Below are 27830 nucleotides of genomic sequence, written 5' to 3' on the forward strand. Positions count from 1 at the left end.
CACCCAACTCATTCCTTACCATTGAGTATGGAGGCTGAACATAGGATGGTTGCATGAGAACTATGAAAACTGGATTCGTGGTTTCAAAAGAAGCAGTCCTTGAAAGCACTTCGACCTCTTCTGCAATTCTGAATCGTAGGCTACTCAAACAAGGCACCGATTTTGGGCAATGATCGCCATCGGAGATTTGTCCATCATCATGAACATCTGCAACAAAGACGTCATTTTATTTTAAATTAATAAAGTACCTTTTCACTTGGAGTAAAAAAAAACAGCAGATTCACAGGGTTTAGTAGGTTTCCAGTGTTTTTTTTTCCTTTTTGATCTTTTGACTTTTTTCTCCAACTTCTAAAGCTTGAAATTAGATGATCTTTACCTTTTCTTACTTGACGTTCTTTGTCGTTTGAAATTTCAGTCCACTCTTGAGACCCACTATAACTGCTTGTTTCCATGGATGGCTCATACAAAGAGTCGCCATCATCAGCTGGTGATTTTGTCTTCTTCTTCTTCGGGGATCGAACTTGTGTTGATGATGGCAATTCCCTCCTTTTACATTTGCATGACTGAAAATCGTTGTCTGATAGTGACAACAAATGCTCGTCGCCAGGCTTAGAATTTCTGCAATTTTCTTTTGAAACCATAGGGTATTTGATTTCTGAAGTACTCCTATCGCATATGACCACATGAAACACAGAGTTTCCTTCATATCTGAAGACTAGGAAGTAACCGTGTTTGATTGAGTAGTGCTTGACGAAGTCTGACCAACCATCTTGTAGACAAAAGTCATCATTTTGCCTCCTCACTTCCATTTTCCAAACGTCACCGCTAGGCACATTGAGGCATGCTAGGTCGGAGAAATTATTCCCATATCTTCTGGCGAATTTTTTTGGAATCGCCTATATAAAAAGCAGAGCACAATTTAGGCAGATACTTGGAGTCAGGCAGGAGGATTTTATTGTTTGCTTGGAACTATTACTTATCGAAGGTGTATTCATTACGTGGTAAAAAAGTGAATATACATAAGCAGAAAGATCTTTTGACATTATTGAAAATGAAACATTCCCATCACCCGTCATTAGATTCACCCATCTCAAGCAATCAGATTGCGTACGCTACTTATATAGTATGACTCATTGATTAAACCGAGCATAGAATACTGCTAAAAATACACATCACTTGTTGAATGTTAAGTATAATGACACCCTTTGCAATCTATCCACGACTTTCTAAACCAGTTACATCTGTAGATCGATCGCAATGCGTCTAGCATTACTCTCCAAGAAGTATCACCCAACTCGCCACAACACCGCGTTGCTATCCAAATGTCTTATTATGTGGGAAAAAATATTCAGACAAAAGCATACGAAAGACTTTTCGTTTATACTAAAAGCAACCACGCACAAGAACAAGCAAAGCAACCAAATGACAAAACTAGAAAAGGCTCGTATAAAGAAAATAAAATATGAAAAAAAAAAAAAAAGACAGCCCCCACCCAGGAACCAACAGCGAAACCCAGAAAGAGACAGAGCTTCATCTACAGCGACATCAACAAAACAGCAATTCTTTTCCATGGAACTAGCAAAAGATTGCTTTTTTTTTTTTTTAACTGGGTCACTAAAAGATTAATCATGGAACCAAAAGGAGCTGCTAATTCCTAGAGTTAATTTAAATCTGCATGAACTCTAGTACCTATGGGTCTGCATTGATTTTGCCAGGGAGAAGTCTCTATCCGAGCGTCAAGAAACGGAAACGATGGCAGCAAAAGGAAGTTACAAGAAAGAAAAATGCATAAGTAACTGGGACGAATCGAAGGCTCACGAGCTTCCCACTCTGAATGTGGTCGGATAGGACAATCCTGAAGAAGTGGGGAGTCTCGGCCTCGAAAAGAAGCTGACCATCTTCTTGGGCATGAAGAGGACCAGAGTCGCTCCAGCGTGCATTTCCCTCTCCCATGGCAGAGAGGAACGACCGTGTGCAGGACTCGCGTCAAAGATCCCTCCAAGCCTCTCCCTCAGTCAAAGTGGACGTCTGGTTTCTGCTTTCCGGACTGGATATTCGACTAAGTCGAACAGGGTCGAAACAAATCGTCGTTCACCGCGCAGAAAGTCTCGTGCATTTTACATTCACGGCCTGATGCATCAAGGAGCCCTTGTCTAATCCCGCTTTTCCCCATATATTTCATTGAAAAATTTTTAAACTTCAGGTCTTTTTTTCTTTTTTTTCTTTTTTTTGGTCTATGACCTTCACTGTCGGACCCCCAACGAGGTGGCCCTTCACTGTCCCAGTTAGGAAAGAAAGGAAGAGGGGAGGCAACGTGAGCGGCGAATTGCCTGCTTGCTTTTGGATAAATCCGTACGACCCTAAGAGGAGTTTGCGTGAAAGGACGAAAAAGATCTTTGCCAACAGCGACCATTTATTGTCCCTGATATCGGAAAAACAGAGCAAGCGAGGCAGAGATTAGAGGAAAAAAAAAAAAAAAAAAAAACAGCGACCATTTATTGTCCCCGAGTGAGGCGAGTATTCAGGGTTGTGATTCTTTTGCTTTAACGGAGGCAAACACGTTTTATTTCGATGTAAAAAAAAAATGGCTGAATACTCTAAGAAATCTACAATTTTAACTTTTATCCCAATTTTATCTTTTGTCTCATGAAAAACTTCCAATTATAAGTCTCGCCCAAATTCTACATAAAATTTTCTTTTACCTAAGAAAATGCCCAACTTTATATCTTCCATTAATTTAACCGTTCAATCCAAATATTACCCTAAAAATTTTACAGTTTTATAAAAATCATAAACTTTTACTTGATGCAAAACTTACCAACATTAATATTCTGTTCAAAATTTCTCGTTGATAGCCAAGAGATGAAAAAATCCAAAGCACAGCTATTCAACGTCCCAAGCACAAGCATTTTGATTGTGAGAAATAAAACATTTCCAAGAATGAGAGATTGACAAGTGCAAAATTCTAGTGGCGATTTTGACAATGGGTTGACGAAGAGCTATATAGTTGGTAATATTTTATAAAATAAAAATTATTTACGTGAAATTGAAAATGAATCTAAAGCTAAGACTTTTTATGAGATTAAAAAAAAACGTTTATGGTAGAATTGATATTAGATTTAAATTTTAAGATTTTTTATGATACAAAAAAAGTTTAGAGTAAAATTAGAATTAGACTTAAAGTCTGGGCTTTTATATAGGACAAAAAAGAGTTTAGGGGAGGGGACCTAAAGTTGCAAGCTTTTTAGGAGACAAAAGGTAAAATTAGTACAAGAATTAAAGTTATGGTTTTTTAAAGTATTAACCAAAAAATAATAATAATAATAATAATAATAATAAAGAATATAGCTTTATCCTTTGGTTCATTTCCCCAAGTAACTTTGAGTGAATGGGCATTTTGAGTGAATGCAAACGTGTTTAGGAACTCATTTTTGTGTATATTTTACAAAGTAGCTTTGAGGTGAAAAGAAAAAGAAAAAAAGAAAGGAAAAGAAAATGGATCTAAGGGTGTGTTTGGGAGGAGAGGTGGCCTTTGGCGATGAAGCCACTTTGAACTCCCAAAGATCCTTGAGGTCCTTCTCCGGCCTCCAGGTAGCGCACTCTTGAACTCGGGTGTTTGGTAAATAAGGATTTTCAAACCCCATTTAAAAAATGCCTCAACGAGATCTACGAGGCTAAAAGCCCGATTAATAGTGTTTTTCTAAGGCAAAAAAGAAAAACATGATTATCAACAAGGGCAATATTGGAAAAAAAAAAATTATTAAACCCTGGAGGCTTTTAGCATTCCAAATGCTGGGCACATGGAGACTTTTCCCCTTCTCGGCATATTGAGCTAAATCTCGGGGGGGACCAAATAAAAGAATCTAAGGGTGCGTTTCCTAAATTAACCCCTAAAAATCGTTGGTTTTTGGTAAAAAATTTCAAACCCCATTTGGAAAATGTTGGCCTTCTCACTATTCATCTTCTTTTAGCCTTCTTCTTAAATAAAAAATTTCTTCTTATCCTCGTTGGTTTTTTTTTTTTTTTTTTCCAGTGCCCTCACTATTCATCTACTCCTTCTCCATGAGAGATCGCCGATGAATGACAAGTAGTTATTGCGCCATGCCATGCACCGCAACCTCCACGCGCGACCCCCATCTGGTCACAGATCTAGTCACAACCAAATGTGGTCGTCACAAAGATCACAACCCTTAGGGTCATGTGACCCATTTGGTTGCAGATTTGATCACGATAATATGTGGTTGTCAAGATCCTTGCCATAGGCTCGAGCGGCTGCACGCAACCCTCCAACAAGGGTTGCACAATCCAAATTGCGAGGTCACAATGAGGTTGCCACCTAAGTCACAACCTTCACACGATCCATCTGGTTGTAGATCCGGTCGCCACAACCCTCGTCGGAGGGTCGCAGACCGCAAGACGGCCTCAACGGGGTTGCAACGCAACCTCGGACAGGTTGCACCACGATTTGGCCATCCTTTTGGCAAGGGTCACGGTGACCAAGTCTAATCACCACAACACTCACCAAAGGGTCGCGCGACCCTTGTCAAACTACCTACCTTTGCCGGACGGCTTGCTCAAATCATCCGTCCTTCGCGAACCGCCTATTTGTTTTTGGCTGGCCAACTCTCATTTTTTCTTTTTTTGAATAACTAAAGCCTTTTACAAATATAATTTTTCCAAACATCATTTTAGTACTTCACAATTGACTTTTACAATACAATTTACCAAACACAATTTACATTTTAAAAAACATCTTTAACTCAACGATCTTTGCATTTCCCAAAAAAACATTTCCAAACGCACCCTAAGCTGCCTAAGGTTTCTAGATCTTTCCCAAGGATAGATAATACAATAATTGTGTTGGATTCTAAAGCATTATCGACAAAAAATGCTCATAGTTGGTAAATGGAGATATGCGATCCTATCAATTATATCAAAAGAGAATTGACGGTTGTAATCCAAGAGCTTCTTGTATAAATAAGAGAGTTCTCCCCTCATTTATATCAATCTAAATACAATAGAAAGCATTCTCTCCCAAACCTCCTCTCGACTCTATCCAATTCCTGGTTTCCTGGTCAGCAAGGCGCTTTCGAGGAAGTCTAAGCCGTCGCATGTTATTTATGCAAAACAATCAGCCCGCAATGCATGTCTGTCCCTATTCCCACACCGCCCAACAGATGAAAGAACCCAAGGCAGCAAAACCTCAAGAAACCCTGAAATGGAACGCCAAGAGCCTTGGAAAAACCCCATCCATGGAGTCACAGAAGGGACGTTTTCTGGTGGGAGATGACAATAAAAACTGCCATGGCTTTGAAGGAGAAGTCACGCCTGGCTTTGGAAGCCGAAACCCACCAGAAAAGAAGTCACAACATGCTAGAGGCGAAGGCAGAGCTTTGGATCCAACAGCTGCGACCAGCCGGGGGTTCTTGGAGGAATCGGAGCCGCTGATGGGGCTCCTGAAGGCAACCTGCCAAAGCCGGAGGCGAAGGCAGCGAAGGCAGGCGGAGGGGAGAGAGTCTTAAGCAAAGAGAGGGAGACAGAGGAGATAATAACGGAAGAGAGACGATTGCAGATATCTTCAATGAAGAGAGAGGACTCAAATGGAGAAAGAAAAAGCGAGACATGTAGACGACACGGGACGCCCATTGAATGTGCGGCCTATATATTTTCTCCATTTCCATTTCAAAGAGAGCATCCATCGATTCCCATATAGCCCCTTTTAGCTTGAAACTAGTTTAACTTTCTGCTCAAGATTCAAGTCCCTGCCATTAGCAGTGCACATTTTTTTCTCCCATCAAAATCTGACCAGCCGGTCCACCACAATAGCAATCCAGCAACATGTATTGCAGGGACCAGCCCGGCAACTTAATCCCATGGGATTCTATCATCGCTGCACTTTTCATCTTCCTGAGTCTCATCCCTCTAGCAAATCCAAGCAGCTCAGAGACGCCGCAACGCTCCAAAATTATTTATTGAATTCCTTATAGTATCCTAACACGACGGAATCAGACTTTCACATCTTGGAGTTTGTATTGTATTAATATTTTCTGTATAACTCAGATACAACAAAACAAGCTCTAAATAAACAAATTAGGAAAATCTAAATCATTCACCCCAAATTCAATACCGACGTATTGCTGAGCTTTCCCGGAGCCAAATGGTCTCTAGTACCTATCAAACCTCAATGAAACCACGTTCCTCTTTTAGAAGAAGCAAGAAAAAATTTAGTGAAAGGCCTTTCACTAAAAGAACTATTTTATATCATTGTTACAATTTATCTTCGATTCCTGAAAATCATGCTTTTCATTGTTAAAAGAAGCCTGGAAGTGATATAAGGTCAAGAAACTAAGAAACCATGGATATTGGTCAATTGAGCTGATATACTCGCTTCATCTGTTTTAATAGTCCCGATGCTCTTGTGCTCCTCTTACATGCAAAATGACCACGAATTGAGTTGTAACACCTGCAGCAAGACAAAATTTACAGGCCAGAAGCTGGAATGCTAATAAAGGAACCAAAATGCTTCAAACAATGTTTTGGCCTAAATCTCGAATCCTCAGCAAATGCTAACCGAGAAATACTATATACCACAGCCTTTTCAGCCTATATGCTATTCAAAATGTTGCCAGACCACCATGCAGTTTACCCGATCAACCAGAGATTACTACCGGGTTTTCCTTTGAACCCTACATCAACATCTGCAGTCAATCGCTTGCGCAGTGGATTTCCTTCTCTTCACTGTCATCCTTTTCCACCACAGTATTCTTGACATCTGAAACTTCTCCCTCATCCCTCGGCTCGTCCAGATTTTCCTTGCTAATTCTGCGCCTGAGCCTCAATCTTCCAGCAATGCTGTTGGGTGAAGGATCGGGGCGGCGGTTCCTTTTAGCTAGTGGTTTTGGGCTTTTCACTACTTCAGTGCAATCCACATTGAGATCTTTGACACCATTTTGTAGTCCCTTGGGCTTGGACTGTCCACAATTTTCAATATTTTCAGCAGAACATATATCATTGACACTTTGAACATGTGCTTCCTTGCCAGAAAAGGGTAACGACCTTTTCACAGAAACGTGACCAGTGGAGTTTTCTTGTACCAAAGGATCAGACTCAGACTCTGTCAATGCAATGGTGTCATGATCGGCAAGCATGGGAGATACATTTGCCACTGTTTCCATATCTGAGAAGGGCAGCGACCTCTTTGCAGAAGCATGAACAAGAAAGTCTGAAGTTTCTTCCTCCTTCGCTTGTAAGCGGCGTGTCTGAATTAGATAATGTGCTACGGACTTAAACCCCAGTTTGTTTACCTGAAAGAAAGAAGGATTAAGTCTAGCTTGGCATTAGATGATCAATCACTTGGTCAGGTGAGAGAGAGAAGATGACCTTCTTATAAAGAGGACCGGTAGGAGGCCACCCTTTTGCTTGCCGGCACAAACTGCAATTGCATATTCCGCGACAAACTGGACATAACCAGTTCGGGTTTTCTCGGGCTTCCAGCACATGTTCCCCATATCTGCAAGATACATGAACCAGAAGTTTGACATATGCAGTTAGGATATGCCAAAGCCTCGAGATACACATACACTTCCCAGCAAGTTGCAAGTTTGGCAGCCTAATCTTGAGCGACCAGCCAACTTAACATCCATACGGACTCTATAACACTGTCGCCAACACATAGACCAGTTGCTAATCTATTTAAATGGTGTGAAGGATCCTTGTACTAATTGTATGAATAATAGTATAATTCACATGCAGCTTCCAGCTAGGCATCTGTTTAAAAATAGTTGGTGATAAAAAAGAAGACTCGTTGATCCTAGGCATGTCAAAGAAGACAGACATCAAAAGACTATGAACGAGTTGTGTATGCAAGTGTTAACTTTTTGCACGAAGAATTAACAAATCAGAACATAAACATGTTTTCTCTACCTGACTGACAAAATCAGCGTTAGAGCATGGTAAATGGCATCAAAAAGCCTTAGCAAAGAAGAACTTGACAGGAAGAAAATGATTGGTGTGTCCAAGAAGCTTACCTCATGTACAAACAATCCCCGCAAAACTGTCCCTGCACCATGTTACATTGGCAGCATTGAGTACGATAGCCAAGAGTTTTCTGCCTGTTGAAATGAAAGCAACTTTATCTCGGGATTGAAAGATATCAAATGAATTATACATGCAATTGAATTACCACATAAAAGATCGACATGGTTAAAGGCGTACTATAGTGGGCACCTCATACTAATTGGCACAGTGATTTATATCTAGCTGATTCTAGCAGAATTTGAGAAATTTTTCCATTGATATATTCCCTATTCCAAAGACACTTCTTTTCACGGCAAAGCAAAGTGCAAAAGATGTCATTTTCCCAATCATACTAAGTGAAACTAATATTGTTTGCAAGTTCTTGTTGCCATATGCCAAGAGAGAGAAAATATACCAATAGCACATATATTCAAAGTCAACAAAAGTGATTGTGTTTGACTCAAGGGCTTAACCCTCTTGGAAGAGATCGTTATGCATTTGGGACAGGATTGAAGTTTTAAATAAACTGCTCATTTCTCAACCCAATTAAAAGAAGTACTTAAGAGTCAGCAATGTGGGATAAATCTCCAACTTGAGTTATCATATCACAAGCTCTTAGCATTCAATGTGAGACTTGGGGTTAAGGTGTCATAGTAAATGATCAGAGAAGACCACAATACTAATTAGGAATCCAGTTTTGGTAAACTCCACATTTGGTAAAACTCTATTTGCAAAAACTAGATGAAAGAAAACAAAACAAGTATGCGGCATCAGTTGCACTTAGTCCAAAACAAAATTTTAGGTCTTATACCAGGATGACACTGTCCACTTCAGGCTAGAGCATAAAAGAAGCTAAAGTAAAATCATCACCACAATAAAGAACTTCATACAGCAGTATTTCACAAAACTAATAGTTGCAGGTTTAAGGTCGTTAAAAGAAAACCTCAATGTCGAATGACATACTCTGTTTTATCATTAATATGGAAATATAATTTCTATAAGGTGCATTTCATGTTTATATGACAGACAGAAACTACCAACTTACCTACATTGATGGCAAGTCTTGCCTCTGACTGGATCATAAATCCGCTTCCCATCTTTCCCACACCCATCCACGAAAAGTTCCCAATTTTTCTCAGTGTTGCCCAACAGTTTCTCATGCTCCTCTGTATAAATCTCTGGCTTTGAGCCCTCTTCCAGAATTATTCCCTCATCTTCTAAAGACCTGTCCTTCTTGGCTATCCGAACTTCCGCATAGCTTATCGGCGTGACGCTCTGCAACCTAGCTCCACAATATAACGGACACAACAGTACGCAAGCAAAGATTAGAAAACCAACAATATGTGACGCTTCGCAACCTAGCTCCACAACATTACAGACAAAGAGTACACTAACAAAAAGTTAGAAAATCAACAATGTGTGAACTTATACCAGCATTGAAATACGTTGATTTGGTTCCCTAGGATGAATAAAGATACATTACTAGAATAACTCTAAAGAAAAAGGAAAAAACGAGAATTATCTCTGCAAAGCTACAGTCAAAGTCATCACATTGTCAAACCAGGTTAGGAGCAAAGTACTCGCAATTTCTCGTCTGTCATTTTTTTCATCTCGAATCAGAATAGCAGGAAAGACACCGGTTAGTGAAGCATTTTCATGGAACCAGTTTCACAAGATACATTTGGCATGCATCCGAGCCAAGCCCTTGTTCTTAACTTCTAAGCAAAACATTCTCCATCCTATAGCTCTATTTTATCAGTAACCAAACGATACATCTAACACAAAACACACACACACACACCCCCACACGTGAAAGCCAAAACGAAGGAGGAATCAGTCGCGTTGGTCAGCAAAAAGAAAATCTCCAAACCAGAGCAAAAACCAAAACTTTGAGACCGCAAAGGAGACATTTTTACCAAACAAAACGCACCAGCATCTCTGATCAAACCCCACAACCTCCATCACACTCCCGCATTTTTCCCTCAGCAAACCCAAACAAACCATCAGGCACAACCCAAAACCCAAAACCCAAAACGCTTCCCCGCAAGGACCGGCGCCATCGCAAACGACCCACCTGGAAGACCGCCGGACGGGGCCGGACGGCGGGGCCGGGGCGCACTTCTCGGACGGTTTGCGGTTCGGGGTCCGCTTGGGCGGCACGGAGGAGGACCGGAGCTTCTGGGAGAGGTCGAAGATGCCGAGCTTCTGCATCCGCTCGAGGTTCGCCTTGATCCGCTCCTCCCTGGACTGCTCGTACAGGCACATCTTCCTGGCCTCGGCCTGGTCGTCGCCGGCGAGGGAGGTCGGGGTCGAGATGGGTTCCTGGGTACTCGCCCGCTTCCTCATCGTCGGCATTGTTCCTGGCCTCTTCTTGGGTTTTTTCCGCAGAGAGCCAACGGTCGAGTTTTGAAAATGGGTAGAGAGAGAAAGAAGAGAGAGAGAAAGGGGGGGAGAGAGGGAGAGAGCTTGTTTTGGCTAGTGCTCTAATGGTGGAAATGGACAGGCTTGCTGTATTTTTATTTCTTTATTTCCCGTTGCTCTTCCCTTTTTGGGTTGCTTTTGAATTTCACATGTCTACCACCTGGGGATTTTCCCAAGCAAGTTCCATTTTTCAGGGGCAAAAAGAACAAAATTTGAATTGAGTTCCCAAGTTAGGTGAATTGCATTGGAGGACTTCCACTTTTTGATAAAATCCATAGTTTATATCCTCAATTTTCGGTATCAAGTACACCCTTCGTTAATTTGTTTTATTTTATTTTTTGGCCATACCATTTTGTTTAATTCGGAGTAGTCAAATGAATCTATGGTGACCCCAATAGTGATGGACAATGGCGATGGCGATGGTGGTTGGCAAGGCCATGGATGGCGGGATTCCCAGTGACAAGGGCGAGGCCACATCGCGACGGGCCATAGAGAATGAGAGTTGGTGACAGAAATTCGTAATATTTGGTGATTACATTCCTTTTAAGACTTGGGATATTTATTGAGAATAAATAAATAATCTTGAACACCTTCAAATCATTTTCACCTTCTTTCCTTGTAATTCTTGGGCCAAACCCTATTAAAGATTTTATATTATCTATTATCAAATTAATTGCGAAAACTTTTTATTTTTCAACTATTAATGTTATGCAATATATTTGATAATCTCTGGGTCATGCAACTTCATTTATCAACTCAAGACAAACAAGCACATAATACTTCCACTTCATCGACTTATGTCCTTCTCTTTGTAGATAATTAAAATAAAATTTGCCAAAGTAAATAATCACTTAAGAAGAAATGTGAATTTGTAAGGTTCCAAATGCAACATGGTTTACCTCTTCAAGCCTACTACCCACGTGGGCCAGAGCTCTTCCATGGCCTTATTGGACTTGAGATGCCAATCAGGCCCATAGACAGCTTGGCCACCCAAAACAACCCTCCGCGAGGCCCATAAAGAGATTTGTTTCTCTGGACTCGTCAATCTCAAAAAGTTCCGCAATCAAACGTAGTCTCCGGCAGGCCCAAAAGCATTATCTGATGCGTGGCTTGTAACCAATATATAATCCTCTGGGATCTCAATCTCATCGGGCCAATAACCCAATCAGTCCAAAATCTATGATAGGAAATTCAATTCAATTCTAAAATTTTCAATTTTGCCAATGTAGACCTAAATTACTGTACAAAATTCAAATGCACCCCTTCTAGCCAATTGTTGTCAGATATCGTTGACGTAACATTCGATCATCATAGGCATAGGATGTAACACGCTGATGTGGACAAAATTACAGATCACCGGTTTCTAATGGTAATTGGTCGAAAGGAGTACATTGGAATTTCGCACAATAGTTCAAGACTAAATTAAAAAATTAAAAAATTTCGAACCGAATTAACACATGTTTTATAGTTTGATGACGGATGTATTATATGTGAAGTTTAAATCAACCCACGTGTTTGACAACATCCTAACCCTTAATTTGTTCCAAAAAAATAGGTGAAGAAAAATGAAAAACCCTACTAAAATGGTTATGTAGGCTTCTTATAAATCTTTAATAAAAATAAATGGATGATGAGAACCCAACCTAGTCATCAAAATGGGAAGACGTTGGTGTATGCACCTGCTTCAACTAGCTGTGTGTGCAGGATTTGTGGATCTCACATGGATTTACACGATCTAACGAACCCACATGAATTTGGCCTATACGATCCGAGTGTAGCAAATAGCGCTCGTGGATTTAAGTCCTCTCTTGCTTTTGTTAAACATAACTAGGTAGAGAAATGGAGGACCTAAGTTTAGCTACCCTGAGGATCAATTTTTGCAAAAGCATTAAACTTGCTATGAACCATTTTCCACCCTCCTGACCAAACACTCACCTAAACAAGTACCCCCACAATCTCTCTCTCTCTCTCTCTCTCTCTAATTGTGCCACGACCACAGTGACAAAAGTCTCCGCCAAGTACTAGTTAAGGTAATATTCTTTGTTTTCTTGGGGGAACTTGTAATGAAATGTGCACAATTACGAAAATTTCTGCCATTTTAATTAAAATCCCATCTTCACATGCGACGTCCGAATTCCCAACTTCCATTTCAATTGACTCCAATGTGGGTGTGGGACCTTTCTTGAGACAAAAGCAAAGACAACCTCTTCAAAACTTTTCACAACCGTTTCATGGTACGTTCCAAGTGTCGATGAACCACCACGACCACCAATGAAACCTTGCCGAATCCGAACCCTTCCTGCCCTCTGCAGAAGAAACGTCAAACCAGATTCGCAACTCCATTAAAGGCTAAGCTCAAGCTCACAAGTTTCGCCAATCGCCCGTCCCTCTTTTTCTTCTCTAATGGGTGGACAGGAAGGTTGCTTATAACTAGCGCACCAGCGTCGAACGAACATGGTGTTCTAGGACATCCCAGCTAAAACCAAAAGCCAAGATCAGCAAAGCGAACTGGCAATGGCAATGGCGCGGCTTCAACCTTGTACTCTGATCTTGGCTCTTTTGCTGGCGAATGTCATTTGCTTCCTGGGAAAAGCCGACAGCGATTCTCTAGGGCTCGGAGCTTCGTTCATTTTTGGCGACTCGTTAGTCGACGCAGGGAACAACAATTACCTGCCAACTCTCTCTCGGGCGAATATACGTCCGAATGGGATCGATTTCACAGCATCGGGAGGGATACCGACAGGGAGGTACACCAATGGGAGGACTATTGGGGACATTGTGGGTATGTGTTCTTGATCATAGACCTAAATCCCAGAGCTAGATACCTTTTTCGGGTCGTCAAAAGGCTGGGAAATACATGATGTCTAAACTTAACTTCACGTTGCAGAATCTTCTTGCTGTTGAAATTGATGAAGGGACAAATGCAATTGTAGTGATGAAAAACTGTGTTTCATGAGTCAATTTGGCAGTAAACTATGGTGTTCTTCATTTTCTTCGTTTCTGCTCTTCCCAGGAGAATTACTGGGACAACCACATTACGCAGTACCCTTTCTGGCCCCGAACACGACCGGGAAAGCGATATTGAGTGGAGTGAACTATGCGTCCGGGGGAGGAGGCATTCTGAATGCAACCGGAAGGATTTTCGTCCGAACTCAAACTCTTTCTCCTTATTATCATGAGAGATCTTGCATTCTTCTGCACTAACTAATTGACGTGAACAAGGGTATCTTGTGCAGGTCAATAGGCTGAGCATGGACATCCAAGTGGACTACTTCAACATCACAAGAAAACAGATTGATGGGTTGCTAGGCGCATCAAAGGCCAAGGAGTACATAATGAAGACATCCATCTTCTCCATCACAATTGGAGCGAACGATTTCCTCAACAATTACATGCTTCCGGTCCTCTCCGTCGGCGCCCGGATCTCTGAAACCCCTGATGCCTTCATCGACGACATGCTCAGCCACCTGCGAGACCAACTAACGGTGCGTAAATCTCTTCTCATGGTCGTCCTCGAGAGATGACCCTCAGAGCTACGTTTGACAGCATCTGACGGGGCCATGTCGATTGCAGAGGCTTTATAAGCTGGATGCTAGGAAGTTTGTGCTCGGGAACGTCGGCCCAATCGGTTGCATACCTTATCAGAAGACGATAAATCAGCTAAACCCAGACGAATGCGTCGACTTGCCGAACAAACTCGCGAAGCAGTACAACGGAAGGTTGACGGATTTGCTAGCCGAGCTCACCAAAACCCTCCCGGGAGCCACCTTTGTCCATGCCAACGTCTATGACATGGTCCTGGAAGTCATCACCAACTACGACAAATACGGTACTGTCTTCTTGATACAGATACAGAAAATACACACTTACTATCATGTTTTAACAAGCAACACGATTCACAGACATAAACTCGGAACTTAGATTTATTTGTTGAGAGAGAATGTGCACTTGCTTTGGAATCACAGGATTCACGACGGCGAACCGGGCATGCTGTGGAAACGGGGGCCAATTTGCCGGCATAGTCCCATGTGGTCCGACCTCCAGCATGTGCACGGACCGGTCAAAGCACGTCTTTTGGGACCCGTACCACCCGAGCGAGGCTGCCAACATCATCCTTGCCAAGCAGCTGGTCGACGGCGACAGCCGCTACATCACCCCCATGAATCTCAGAAAACTCCGAGATCTTTGATCCTAATTATCGGTGACCAAGTGCTGCCGCGCTTTGTCGAACTGATTGTCGCTCGTGCATTTACAAGCACACGATGCTCCTTTGTAACCCTGTTATAAAATTTCGAATTACATGAAGGACATTTAGCTTTTCTTTCTATATTTATATTTATGGTTCAATGTTCATGTTGTTAATATTTTATTTAGCTACGTAGCCATATCGCCTTGTTCGAATCTTGAATTAGACGTAATATTTTTATTAAATCTTAAGCCCAATTTATACTAAATTGCGCAGGCAATCTATTCTAGACCCCATAATTGTAGTTACGGGAGGTTGATCTAGCACGATGAGGTTTGCAATTTGTAAGACCTTACCTAAAACTGCTCATTGTTGGTGTACTTACTACGGCGCATTGTCCGACCAATTCTAGAATAATTTAATGAAAGGTCCATGGACATAATTACCAATTCAGCCCTAAAAGTAAATGCATTGTAGGGATGTTAATTTAGTTCTAAACTTTTCATTTCCGCTAATATGGTCCTAAATCTTTATGCAAAATTCCAATGTAATCTTTCTGACCAATTGCCCTCTGAAATTGCTGACGTAGCATTTAGTAATTGCTAATCATCCTATGTAGCTTGCTAATATTGACAACTTGTGGATCATCGTGTTAGTGATTCTCGGCGATAATGGATTAAAAGATATATATTAGAATTTCACATAAATGTCTAATATTACACGGTAAAATTGAAGAATTTAAAACTAAATTGGTAATTCTCTTAATGTCCATGACTTGACCGCTCACGTCATCATAAAATTCATATCCCAGCTAACTGAAGATAAAGTAGGAAAAAAGGAGTCTTTCTTTAATGGATATCAGCCATTCCCAACGATTCCACTGTAGTAGGAACAACCCTAAAACAACACCGATAGATATTGGATACAGACCGCACTAAAAGGGCGTGGATCCCGTGTGTTAGGCTCCGACAATAATTTTTTCCTGGCATTGGATTATGTACGTGAGCCGTGAGCATTACCAACTTGAATAGCATCACCCGGAAAGGTATTGCCTCCGAGTTGGATTTGTTTGGGGAAAATCTTGTCGAGACTCATACTCAATAATAGATTGGGACAACCGTGATGATCTATGGGGCTCCACTTGTACCACAAGATTGAACAATGCGATCACATCCAATTGGAGTCACATGAGACCTCCTACAGAAGTCGGGGTTATAAACCGAATGTGGTACAATCATCGATTTTATGAGACCCGAGGGTGGAGTCTCTCTCCCCCTCCCTCTCTCTCTCTATCCTTTTGGGGATGTGCGCGCACTCACACCTACTATCCTCGTGATGGAGGTTTGCAGCCTCAAATCAGCAGCCGCCTTGAAGTCAAGCGATATAAAACTGATTTTAAATAGTTTGATAATTTAGAAGAAAAATTCAGAGGTTATATTGGACGACGAGGAAAAACTCAAAAACTGTGATGTCACCAATATTTAAGTCAAATTCCACTGGAGAAATTGGATAGGCCTTAAAGGATAGAACCGAATTTCGGAAAAAAGGGTCATTAAAACATAGATGATCTTCTCAAGTAATCGTCACCCTCAAACTTCCCATGGTAGGAAACGAGAGGAAACCTTGAGGAGGCTATAGAGGGGCAATAGCATCACGCAAAAGGAAGGGGGGGAAAGAGAGGGGACACGGCGCGGGTCATCATCAATTGCCCACACATAATGTGAAAGGGGACGGGAGGGGACACATAATGTGCGTACCTTCCATAATGATTACATTTACGCATGTGGCAAGGAGAGAGAGGGAGGGAATCGCTGTCTCGCAAGAAATGGCCAAAAAGAAACAGGATAAGATAAATCAAATCCGAAATGGGAAGAAGACTTTCATGGGGAAGGGAGGGAGGGAAGGAAGGAAGGAAGGAGTAGGAATCGGGGCGGCAGCGGCGACAGAGGGGAGGACAGCAATGTCTTGACAGGAAGACAGCCTCGGTCAGTCACTGGCGTTTCGTAGACTTGACTGAAAGGGAGGAGGAATTCTGCAGAGAGAGAGCGAGAGAGAGGGAGGGAGGGAGGGAGGGAGTCGTAGCGGTAGGCAATAGCGACAGCGTCCTTGGAGGCGAGACACAAGGAAAGCGACTCGTGATAGGAAGGGAAGGAGCCTGACGACCGCGCGTGCCCGGACCCCCCCACTCCGCACCCCCGCCCCAACGAGAATCTACATACAGACATACGCCTCCCTCCGTCCCTTCGCTGTCGCGACGCCAGAATCATTCTCAGCCTCTTCCTCTTCCTGTTCCGTGCGGTGCGGGGCGCGGCGGACCCACCACCCCATCGGCTCTTCCTAAAGAAGGTCCCAGCCCTAGCCCCAGCCCCAGCCCTAGCCCTAGTCATTCCCAGAGACCGTAAGTCCAATGAGTGTAGATCTTGCATCGTGCGCCGTGGGGGTTTTGGCTTTTGTGTGGACTAGGTAAATAGGGATCGAGCGGGGGCGACACGGTGAGGGTTCTGTCCTTGCCTATCCTTCTTCTGTTGCTCCATGAAAAAGGGTTACACTTATTTAAGGATCTAGACTTGACCGAGGTCGAGATACTTGGGTGAACTATTTGGGTGTGGACAAGTTTTGGATCAGTTTTGAAGTTTTTGGAACTTGAAAATGACCCTATAAACCCTCTAGTCAACCATATCAATTTGGTTTGTCTCGAGATCTATTAGAGAACCGGCCAATTCATTATTCTTCTTTTTTTTTTCTTTTATTCATTGAAAAGACAGATCTTACTAAAACATTCCCTTAATTAACAATCAAGACAAATAGAAAATACTTCAAAATAGTTAAGCAACAAAAAGGCGAGAAATAAGTACAACAAAGATACAAAATGTAAAGTACCACTAAAAAGAGATAATTAGGGTTTTTTAATTTTGTTCTTGGTCTAGTCCAGCTCTGTGGTTCGATTTGATTCCGCACCCAAAGCCGAAAATTTGACCAATAGAGTTGGTCCGGTTTGGTTCCAAGGTTTTTCCTAAACCGGTGCTCACCCCTATTTGAATTTGCCCTTCAACAATAAAATTGACAAGAACTCCTTTATGATGGTAAATTTTATCTTACTTCGCAAAAATGTTAATGAATAGGGTTAGTCTACTCTCAACTACTACTCACCCCTAATTGAATCTACCCATTACCTATATAACATTGAAGAGAAGTCACTGCCATAATTGAATCTACCCATTACCTATATAACATTGAAGAGAAGTCATTGCCACTATCAACCATCTTTGTTGATTGCTGCTGGCTCATTAGGCCATTTGACATTGCCGGTGATTGTCGTTATTTGGGTCTTTAGGGTGGAATCAAGATCCCCCCCAATCTAGGTCACCATCAATTGGCCCAAGACATCAAAAATTAGTTGGTCCTAGATCATTGTCAATTGGAGTCGGATTGCCAGTTGTGGATGTAATCATTGGCTTGACCTAAATTGAGCCCTCGAGTTGGGTCTAATTTGTTGCTCGAGCTTGCCTATTAAAAAACCAATGTGTGGAATTTTTTGAGAAGGGTAGACCTAGTTCAAGCCTTTCAAGCGAGGCTAGCCTTGAAAATGAAATGCTCTTTACTAAATCTACCCAAATGTGCCTTTGTGCCAAATTGGACTAGTCGAGCATAAGGGGGCTTGCAGGCTACTAGCTGAAACAAGTGGGATGTACATTCTAATGTGTTCATTACCATTCAAAAGTTGGTCAATGAAAAATGCATTGCATGAATAAATATATTCAAACCCCTTGGTAGCCCATCTAAACACAGATTCCTCAATTTCCATAATCATCGCAGGTCGCGACAATGTACAACCCAATCATAGTCACGACACTAATAATTGAAAATTCAAACTTACAAATTTTTTAGCACATTTTGTCAAATCCAACTTTGAATTTCAAATTTAGAATCATCAGGTTGATTCTATCGTGGCCATTCACTCTATTGCCCAGTTTCTATGTGTGAAAACCCATGAGATGAATTCGTTGATATATTCCACATGGTCCAATGAACCCGGGTCCACAAGGAAGAATCCCCCCTTTCCCCATTTTCACCCAAAGCCGTGATGGTCTTTCTGCAACCATCATACTTTCTCGGTTCGCCCCAATCAGAGACGATTGAATTTCAACGTGCTTTTCCCCCTTTTTCTTGCCCCCACCGACCCGTCCCCACGTCTATCGCCGCCGTCGGTTTCGCCGAGGCTCAAGACGAGAGGAGGTCATCGGACGGCGGTGGGGGATGGGGAGGGAGGGAGGGAAGGAGGGAGGGGGTTGGTGAGCGACGAATGCGGTGAGGGGGAAGGCGTACGGAGGAGGAATCCGGTGCGGACAAGACGCGTCCGGAATCAGAGGGGACGGCCCCAATTATTTCTCCCCGCACTGCCCCGACATTCATGATTCTCCTGTCCCTCCCTCCATCCGTCCATCTCTCTCTCTCTTCTGCCGTCTGTCTTTCTCTCCACTGTTCTTCTTCATCTCGATCTCGTCCTCTCTCTCCTTTGACCGGACATAAGGCCAGCACCCTCGGCTCTCTCTCTGTTCCCCGCCTTTGACCATTCAAAGCTGATCCCGCTCTCTCTTCAACAACCCAGCTCGACACTCACCCCTCATGCACGTACGAACCAGCTCTCTCTCTCTCTCTCATGGAGATTTCATCAGTTGGGGTCTGAGGTCCAAATTTGCTCTCGATGTTACCATGGAAAAAGTCGGCACTTTGCGAAATCTTGGATATGGGTCTTGCGTTTGTCTCCTCATCAGCTTAGAATGTCGGTTGAGAGAAATTAAGTGATTGATGTCCTCCTTGATTTTCTCTTTGGCCAATTGAGTTTTAAGTGATTCATTCGGATAAACTGAGTTCAGTTTTCACTCATTCAAGTCCATTGGTCGATTTTCTCGTTGAAACAATGACATACCTTGGTTATAGGGCAAGTTGACTATGACTTTCTAAAAAAAAAGGACGGTGAGATTTAGACTTGATTAACCAAAACATGATGTATAGTCAATCATGTCCGCTAAATGAAAAATAACTGACTCGATGAATGAGCCGATAAGTTTTAGGACTTTGGTACTCATCCTAAGATTAAGTTGAAATAATGTCTGACAAATTTCTCTAAAAAAAGAAAAAGAAAAATAGGGGTGAAGGGCCCAATAGACGAGCTATGTTGAATATAATTTATTTTCCATGGTCTATTAGGTAGTCTTGTATAGCTTCCTTTCAACAGTTTCGGGTGTAATAAAGATATTATAACTTGAGAGATGTTTGCTAGTTATTTCAACTGCTGAAGCAGCCCCAAAGTTACAGTAACTTATAATGGCTTTTAAGAAGTTGCCTCATCTAGTATGAAGCTACCATAGCTTTCAAACAAAAATGATCAAATATATAATTTATGATACTTCATGACGCAACTGCACTGCAGTTATAGTAGAATATGGCTACAATATAATCACAACTATATCGAATGACCTTTATGTTTGTAGCACCTCGTAACCATCCATATAGTATGAAGGAAAATTACATGAGAAACATTTGGTTTTGACGTAATTAACATCGCTTAAGTATTCCTTTCAAGAAAAAATAAATTTGGACATAGAACCGTCAGTATATAAGTTCAATATTTATGAGGATTTCAAATAATTCAATAACTATAATTGCAATCCATTTATTTCACTCAATTTGTGCAATTGTCAATCAATCTACATCAAAAATAGATGTAGATAATTAAGAATAAATAAGTTGTTTCACTCAATTGTGCAATTATCAATCAATTTATAGTGATATATCGTCCTCAAGAGATGGAAGCTTCTGAGCAATTCGTAAGGGGTGTCTTGAGGTAATTGTTACTTATCCAAATAACAAAAATTTGTCATTCTCAAAACATCATTTTCTCCGTGTTTTGCGTGATTAGTGTCCGGAAAGCAAAAACTTTTCTCTGTTAGGTGCATTTAACTAGGTCACTTGTTAAATGCCCTAGACAGGACGTTAGAAAGAGAAAAGAGAACATGTGTCTAAATTCAGGAAAAGGGTGATCTCGGCACCAAAATATAACTCGAAGAAAGGGCATAGTATGACGAATTAAGCATGCCAAGATTAGTCACTAATAACTAATATGATCCCAATAAGTTGGAACTTATGAATCAGTCGTGCGTTCTCACATCCAACAATCCATGACGTTAGTATACCCTATGATGAATAATACCTCTAATCGTTCCAAAGCACTAATCAAATGCCCTAAAACCGGCCGGTTGAAGAATTACAAAACACATAAAGTCTTTGGAAGTTTGTCCCACCATAAATTCCTGGCCCAAGTGTTAGGAAACAAGTGACAAAAACTTCAGATTGAAGCAACCCGGGGATACCCTTTCATAGGAATTGTACGACGGAAGGTCTGCAGCATCATCAACAAGGAAGTTGCACCAGAAGCTTCCACTCATGTAGGTTAGTGCCTTCTTGAAGGGGGTCACGTTTGAGGAGCAAGTCATGTTTGTTTGTTTGTTTGTTTTTTTTGGCATTATAGCACTCCTTCATGTGCATGAGAAAAAGATTGATTTGGCGCATTCCCACGAGCGCATCGACCTCTTTTCAAAAGACACCAAGGATTATCCGTATGAGTTGTTTAACTTTCCCAAAGGGGTTTATGCAAGTTAGGGTTTTGATCGTATTTATGAAGCTTCATGGTTTGAATATGCGGCATGTACGTGATTCATTTTGTTTTTACATATGAAACATACACATGAGCAAGATCGATACTATTGTGCGTGGAAGCTAAAAGAACATTCGACGCAAGTCTGTCTCCGAAAGAAGCATCCATCCTACTTCTCCGAGGAGGTATCATACTTTGGTATTTTGTCAACATGGGTTGCTTCATCCTCAAGCCATGATGATAACTTCAATTAATCTCAAACGAATGTACGGACTGCCGTCATGATTAGATTCTTACAAATTGAAATCCACCGCCAACCGATAATATCCTCTTGCCTGCACACTCATAACTTTTTTAATGGGGAAAATGTTAAACGTTGCATTCGGCTAAACAGGCACGCGCATCATGTGTGTGGTATCCTCGGACCGACATACGTCCATACGTCGAGACGGGTAGGTAAAAAAAGACAACCCGATTGTGGCCTAGAAACCAAAACTCACGACAGACAAAACCAGAAGCAGCACGGAACCAAATCACGGAATTGGGCTGGGGATTCGTTTCGATTAGCGGTAGCCGGTATGATCATAAATGCAATGCAGGAAACGACCAATCGACGAGCCCTTATCTCGATCCTACGAATGCTAGGCCAAGGTTTCGAACCGAGGACGACTTAGCTTGTTGTGATTTTGTCTCATGTGGAAGGATGGAGAGCCGCACTATCCGCTGCAACATCTACTGAAAGACAGCAGCCGACTCAGTCAAAATTATTCTTCTCCCCTTCCCCCCAAAACAAAAAGAAGAAAAGGGGAGAGAAAAAAAAACGAGAAAAAGAGGAACATGAATTTCTCTCCTTTGAGCCGTCTGAAACCAAACAGCATGATGTCGTGCATAACAGAAGCCTGCAGCTAAAGCTGTCCACTCCCTCTGCACATATCACCTCCTCTCCCTCCCTCTCTCTCTCTCTCTCTTTCTCTCTCTGCCCGACCAACCATAAAACCCCACCTCCACCAACACCACCTCCCACCACCACCACCACCACCAGCAGATATCAAGAACGTCGCCCCATCAACTCCACCCGGCGCTTTCAAGAACTCGCGGAGATCAAGAACTCGAGCCGGCTTCTGCAGCGTGCACCGTTATGCCGTCGGAGTGCGCCGACCGCAAGCCCGCGAAGGCCCCCCACGGCGGCCACCTCCACGCGGCCGGGGCGGGGGCCGCCGCGCCGCAGCCGCAGGAGCAGGAGCACCTCCCCTGCCCGCGCTGCGACTCCACCAACACCAAGTTCTGCTACTACAACAACTACAACTTCTCCCAGCCCCGCCACTTCTGCAAGTCCTGCCGCCGCTACTGGACCCACGGCGGCACCCTCAGGGACATCCCCGTCGGCGGCGGCAGCCGCAAGAACGCCAAGCGCTCCCGCACCGGCGCCTCCGCGTCGTCGTCGTCCTCCTCCGCCGCCGTCGTGCTCCCCGGCGTCGCCCCCAGGAGCACCACTTGCACGCCGCCTCCCTCCTCCTGCCCTTCGCCGGGAGCCACGGGGGGCCCGTACACCTCGCCGGCGGCGACGGCGACGGGAAGCCGGGCCTGAACGTGTGCGGGAGCTTCACTTCCCTGTTGAACGCTCACGGGCCTCCTGGGTTCCTGGCTCTGGGCGGGTTCGGGCTCGGGCTGGGGCCGGGCGGGCTCGACGAGATGGCGTTCGGGCTCGGGAGAGGGGTCTGGCCCTTTCAGGGGTGGGAGACGGCGTCGGCGCGGGCGTGGGGAGCAATGGCGGGCCGGTGGGGATCGGGAACGCGTGGCAGTTCGAGGGCGGCGACGAGGGCGGGCTCGTGGGCGGCGGCGGCGGCGGCGGCGGCGGAGGCGGCGACTCGTGCTTCTCTTGGCCAGGACTCGCCATCTCCACTGCTTGGAGCGGTCTCAAATGAGTGGTGTTACATTCCCACCTCTTTCCTCTTCTCTATTTCTTCCTTTCTTTTTTTTTTTTTTTTTTTTCGTTATGACGATAGCTTTTTAGGGTTTAATCAGTATTGCTAGGTGTGAAAATTAAAGGAATTGCAAGGCCCTTTTAGACATGTCCATCTCCATGTAATTTGAGAGGAGTTTCATGCTGTACCGTTTTGTTGATGCTTGTATGGCACGGAAAAATTTGCTCTTTAACTTTACCCCTCTCATGTAATTCAGTCAAGCCTTTTCTTTTTATGATTTCAAACTCTGCTAAATGAATTATAAATCCTTACATGAAGTTTGAAATTCGATTGATAAGTTTAGCCAAATTGCGTGGCAATGAAAAAAGGGATTTGCAAAGTAAAGAACGAGAACCTTCGCCAGATTCAACTGTTAATATTTTTTCCAATATGATTACAAAGGAAAAAACTGCAATGTCTGAGTGTCTTTCTCGCCTGATTCCCTTGAAAAACACAGCTTTTAACTTGGGTCTTCATTCTGGCCAAAATTTTCTATTGATCTCGCAAAAAAGCATCAATTTTCAGTCGATTCCCAAATCCGAATCGCGTCAAGGTTTCGTCCAATGATATCGTTAAAGATTTGAGGTATTATTCTCGGTGTACTCAATAACTCGCATGATTGTCGTTGCTGCAACCACTGTCGGAATCTGAACCAAGCAAGAGGAGGAAACGTGAGCATCGAAGCTTTGCTCTTGGCGACAAAAATGGAAATGGACTAAGGAAATGACTTGTCATGGGCAACCAAGGATCGAATGATCGATATGTTAGGATCCGAGCATGTCTAGAAACTGAGAACAATGGAACCTTGAACTTGTGATTGGTAGCTTTCGAAAATAGGAGAAGCCTTCGGATTGCATACAATCTATCCACATCTATAACTGTGGATAGTTGAATGCGTGTGAAATGACACGTTCCGTCTTTCATGGCATCATTAAACAGAAACTCGATGGGGTTTAGATTTGGATACGAACCGAAAGTTGGTGCCTGTTGGTGCCTTTTTTCTGAGACTGGATTGTGATCTAAGCTAAACTTGGTAATTTTTTTGTTCACAAGACAAAAGAAGTTTGGGCCGTAATAGAAGAAAGAGGTAAAGTAGGTGCTTTTTAAGTGAACATGGCCGATTCCTTTCATGTTCTTTTTGGGTCAAGAAAGATGTGAGCTTCGAGCATAGAATTTTTAAGAACAAATTGGAGGACGTCCTTTGTGTTTTGCTAAAAATGGAACATGTGCCTTTTAGAGTTCGAAGATGGACGGCCACACAATTACTTTCAGTTCCTAATTTTTCCACGCCTCTGGATTGCCACATTCGGGAAAGAGGATCCACCACTAGATGGGCCCGACATCTCGGAGAGCCCACTGAGGCCCAACGTGCATGTATCCATTGAAAGAGAGGGCCTGCCGTTGCCCGGCCGAGTTCCTAGTCTTAGTTTAACCGTGAAGTGCCGTCACGCGTGCATTTGGTAATACATGTTTCGAAGTTGCAGCACCTTAAAGTTGGGCGTGATAGTTCTGGAGAACGTATCAAATAGTCTCTCGATATACTCCACACATGCCTCCTAGCATTTTTCATGTTGCAGTTTACTGGCCTCTCTTGCTTTGCCGGTATGTGTACTTTGGCTCTTGTGGTACAAGCTTGTTAAAACCGAACGGGGAATATTTAAACCTCAAGTAAGTGGGTCTCATGTGAAATCTATTCAATCTGTTCTTCTCTCAAAAACATATGTTCTGAGCATAATTCATTGCAAGCTTGCACTCAATACATGTAACTATTGGATTGGGATCCGGAATGCGACTTGTTTGATGTCTCTCTCTTTGCTTGCTCTGTGTGTGCTTGCATTAGACATGTAATTATCGGTTTTCTTCTGGAAATCAGCTCAGGAGGTGGTGCAGTGCAAACAAACCAAAAGCCGATGATTAATTATTAGGGTGAGAGTTTATCTAGTACTCAGTTCACATAAACCGAGTCCATCACAATCGTTGATCATGTGAGTCTCACGTGAGATTCATATGGATATCATAAAGATTAATGATTATAATTATACATGACCAATGAAATCCGAATCCGTACATATATTTTCCCGATCATCACGAGTCTTAGGATATTGCCAACTTGCAACTGTAGAGGACCTCAAAGTTTGCCTTGTGTAAAATCTAATGTGAATGCATGACCAAGAAAAGAAATCTAATGTGAATGATGTTTTCATCTAGGTATTATTTCATGTTAGTGCAAATTGGAGATTTTATGTTATGTTTCATTGAGTTTTAATATAGATCTAACCGGTGTTTCAAAGCATTGCGTGCTATGATTTAGAACGCCTCCCATTTCTTAGTTGAGAAGAGGCTATATGTTCGATGAGCTAATGGACTTGTTATCAATTTTTCAGGCGCTCAAGGCATAGGCGTGAACTACGGCAGAGTCGCCGATAAGCTCCTGCCGACGGAATCTGTCGTAAATTTGCTCAAATTGAAGAACATAGAGAGAGCTTGTCCGTCCCAATGACCACGGTTGTGTCCCAATCGATGTTGGCATTGACCTGTCCTCCTTCCGTGTCGAATTGGAACGCCCATGCAACTCCATTCTTGCTACCTTTGGCTCCGGTTTCAGCCACCAACAATAATCCTCTTCTTTGCAACATATATCCTTACTTCGCCTACCACGACAGTCCGGCTCACGTCTTGCTGGACTATGCCCCGGTCAATAAGGCAGAGGTGGTCGTGATGGACGGGGCTTTTGGGTACACAAACTTGTTCGATGTGTCAATTGATGGTTTCTATTGGGCACTGGAGAAGGTCGGTGGAGTAAACATGGCAGTAGTCACAAGCGAGACTAGGGCTGTTGGTCGGGTCGGAAGAGATGGATGCATTGTTGAATTATTGGACCTATAATGATAACTTGGGCACTGCATGACAACGTTTCTGTTTCTTAGAATTTCTGTTCTTTTGTTTCCCGGAACCAAAAAAAGAATAAAAATTCGTTTGGTAACGTCAAGTTATTTTTCTATTCCTCGGAATAGAAAGTTAGCTCATGAATATATTTGGAGCATAAATGAGAAGAAAAAAAAAGTTCTTCTCGTTCCCGATAACAATTTCTAGAAATAAGTCAATTTTCTTTTTTATTTTTCTTTTATTCCTCTTGCCGCGGTCACCTCCAATCGCTCGGAGCCACTGCTGATTGCCACTCGCCGCGGATTGCCACCGTTGGCCGGTCGCCAGTCGCCGCCGATTGCCGCCGCTCATTGTCGGTCATTGCCATCGCCGCCACCAGCAACCCGTGAGTGAAAATAAAAAATGAATAAATACAAAAAAGAAACTGTTACGTTACCAAACACATTTCTATTCTTTTTCTATTTCAAGAGTAGAAATTTTGTGTAGTTATCAAACGGATTTTTTTATTCAGAAATTGTTCCCCGAAATAGAAATAGAAAATAACTATTTCCGAAAAAAAACTCTTCCCCAACCAAGAAGCGTTGTCATGCGCAGCTTTAGTGGCTGTCGCGACCTCTTTTTTTCTGGCGCTCGCAATTGGGTACGAGCGCCTGAGGAGGCTAATGGCTTGGCTGAAATTAGTTATGGCCGGACTCTCCCAAGTCCACCAATTCACGACTTTAATAGTTTGAGTTTTTAACCTATAAATCAATTTTTAAAATGGAGTCGCCACTAATCGATTTGGAGTGGGTCGATTAGAAACCCAAGCGAAGTATCGGGAGAAATACTCGCTCTGCGCAACCAGAGAAATTAGGATCGGGGACTTGATTACACTAGTTAATCACTAATGCCCTTTCGGTACCTAATCTTGTTTAAACCCTAAGGCTTTTTGGATGTTTGAGAGATTTTCCATGCATTTTTGGGAGGAAAAACATTTTTGAGTCATTTTCTAATTTTTGGACACAAAAGGGATTTTTTGGGATTTTTTGGTATTTTTTGGAAAAATACAAGTCTTTTTAGCTTTTTCTGAATTTTTTTGCTTTTTCATGAATTTTTGACCTTTTTTTTGGATTTTTGGCATTTTTTGGAAAATAAAATATTTTTTAATATTTTTCAAAATATTTTTGGAAAATAAATTGTTTTTGATTTTTCTCGATTTTTTTAGAAAATAAAACATTTTTCGACATTTTTAAATATTTTTCGATTTTCTGGAAATTAAACATTTTTTAATATTTTTTTTGAAAATAAATTATTTTTTGATTATTTATTTATTATAATATTATTTTATATTAAAATATTACAAAAAGCGACCGGGTCGGATCCGCGGGTTGGGTCCGACCGGCCGCGATCCGAATGAGGACGGGCCCGTGTTGCGGGCCCGACTCAGATTTTTTTCTTTTATTTATTTATTTATTTCTTTGAAAAACGATGTCGTGGCCCAAGAGCCCGTTTTCGAAAAGAACCGGGTCAACCCGCCGACCCGGTTCGGCGAAACCCTACCCGACTCGCCGACCCGGTTTCCGCCGCCCAAAACCGCGGAAACCCTACCCGACTTGTCGACCCGCTCGACTCCACGACCCGGTTTCCAACCTCCCTTGACCTCGCGGAACCCTACCCGACTCGTGGCCCACGGGTCCGACCCACGACCCGAGGCCGCGAC

At 42.6% G+C, this 27830-nt stretch overlaps 4 protein-coding genes across 4 annotated transcripts; 3 read left to right on the plus strand and 1 right to left on the minus strand.

The window, feature by feature from the left end:
• Window positions 1-6362: 6362 nt before the first annotated feature.
• On the minus strand, window positions 6363-10516 carry LOC104457248 (cell division cycle-associated protein 7). The gene is made up of 5 exons (XM_010072185.3): window positions 10091-10516; window positions 9062-9298; window positions 8028-8111; window positions 7381-7510; window positions 6363-7304 (listed from the first exon to the last, which is right to left on the minus strand). Exons 1-5 carry the CDS (start codon window positions 10369-10371, stop codon window positions 6705-6707), a joined length of 1332 nt encoding a protein of 443 aa, XP_010070487.2. The 5' UTR covers window positions 10372-10516; the 3' UTR covers window positions 6363-6704.
• A 2260-nt stretch (window positions 10517-12776) lies between these two features.
• LOC104457249 (GDSL esterase/lipase At2g23540) lies at window positions 12777-14788 on the plus strand. The gene is made up of 5 exons (XM_010072186.3): window positions 12777-13219; window positions 13451-13581; window positions 13674-13922; window positions 14011-14266; window positions 14403-14788. The coding sequence occupies exons 1-5, from the start codon at window positions 12952-12954 to the stop codon at window positions 14624-14626; spliced, it is 1128 nt and encodes a 375-aa protein (XP_010070488.2). The 5' UTR covers window positions 12777-12951; the 3' UTR covers window positions 14627-14788.
• Window positions 14789-22025: 7237 nt separating this feature from the next.
• Window positions 22026-23523, plus strand: LOC104416758 (dof zinc finger protein DOF3.4). Its single transcript, XM_018860027.2, is given in 3 exon segments — window positions 22026-22750; window positions 22753-23007; window positions 23010-23523. Coding segments are annotated over 3 exon segments (783 nt in total). The 5' UTR covers window positions 22026-22419; the 3' UTR covers window positions 23207-23523.
• A 2218-nt stretch (window positions 23524-25741) lies between these two features.
• On the plus strand, window positions 25742-26131 carry LOC104429944 (probable glucan endo-1,3-beta-glucosidase BG4). Its single transcript, XM_010042737.1, has one exon. The coding sequence runs from the start codon at window positions 25742-25744 to the stop codon at window positions 26129-26131; it is 390 nt and encodes a 129-aa protein (XP_010041039.1).
• The last annotated feature ends 1699 nt before the right edge of the window (window positions 26132-27830 follow it).

Source organism: Eucalyptus grandis, chromosome 8, assembly GCF_016545825.1.
Source record: "Eucalyptus grandis isolate ANBG69807.140 chromosome 8, ASM1654582v1, whole genome shotgun sequence".
NCBI classification, from domain to species: Eukaryota; Viridiplantae; Streptophyta; class Magnoliopsida; order Myrtales; family Myrtaceae; genus Eucalyptus; species Eucalyptus grandis.

Excerpts from the sequence above, each read along its gene's own strand:
- LOC104457248 (XM_010072185.3), bottom strand. The coding sequence starts at position 10,371 with ATGCCGACGATGAGGAAGCGGGCGAGTACCCAGGAACCCATCTCGACC. Across the intron at positions 9,299-10,090 it reads CCCGTCCGGCGGTCTTCCAG|GTTGCAGAGCGTCACGCCGA; the intron begins GTGGGTCGTTTG and ends TTGTGGAGCTAG. Across the intron at positions 7,305-7,380 it reads CCGGTCCTCTTTATAAGAAG|GTAAACAAACTGGGGTTTAA; the intron begins GTCATCTTCTCT and ends TCTTTCTTTCAG.
- LOC104457249 (XM_010072186.3), top strand. The coding sequence starts at position 12,952 with ATGGCAATGGCGCGGCTTCAACCTTGTACTCTGATCTTGGCTCTTTTG. Across the intron at positions 13,923-14,010 it reads ACCTGCGAGACCAACTAACG|AGGCTTTATAAGCTGGATGC; the intron begins GTGCGTAAATCT and ends TGTCGATTGCAG. Across the intron at positions 14,267-14,402 it reads CACCAACTACGACAAATACG|GATTCACGACGGCGAACCGG; the intron begins GTACTGTCTTCT and ends TTGGAATCACAG.
- LOC104429944 (XM_010042737.1), top strand. The coding sequence starts at position 25,742 with ATGACCACGGTTGTGTCCCAATCGATGTTGGCATTGACCTGTCCTCCT.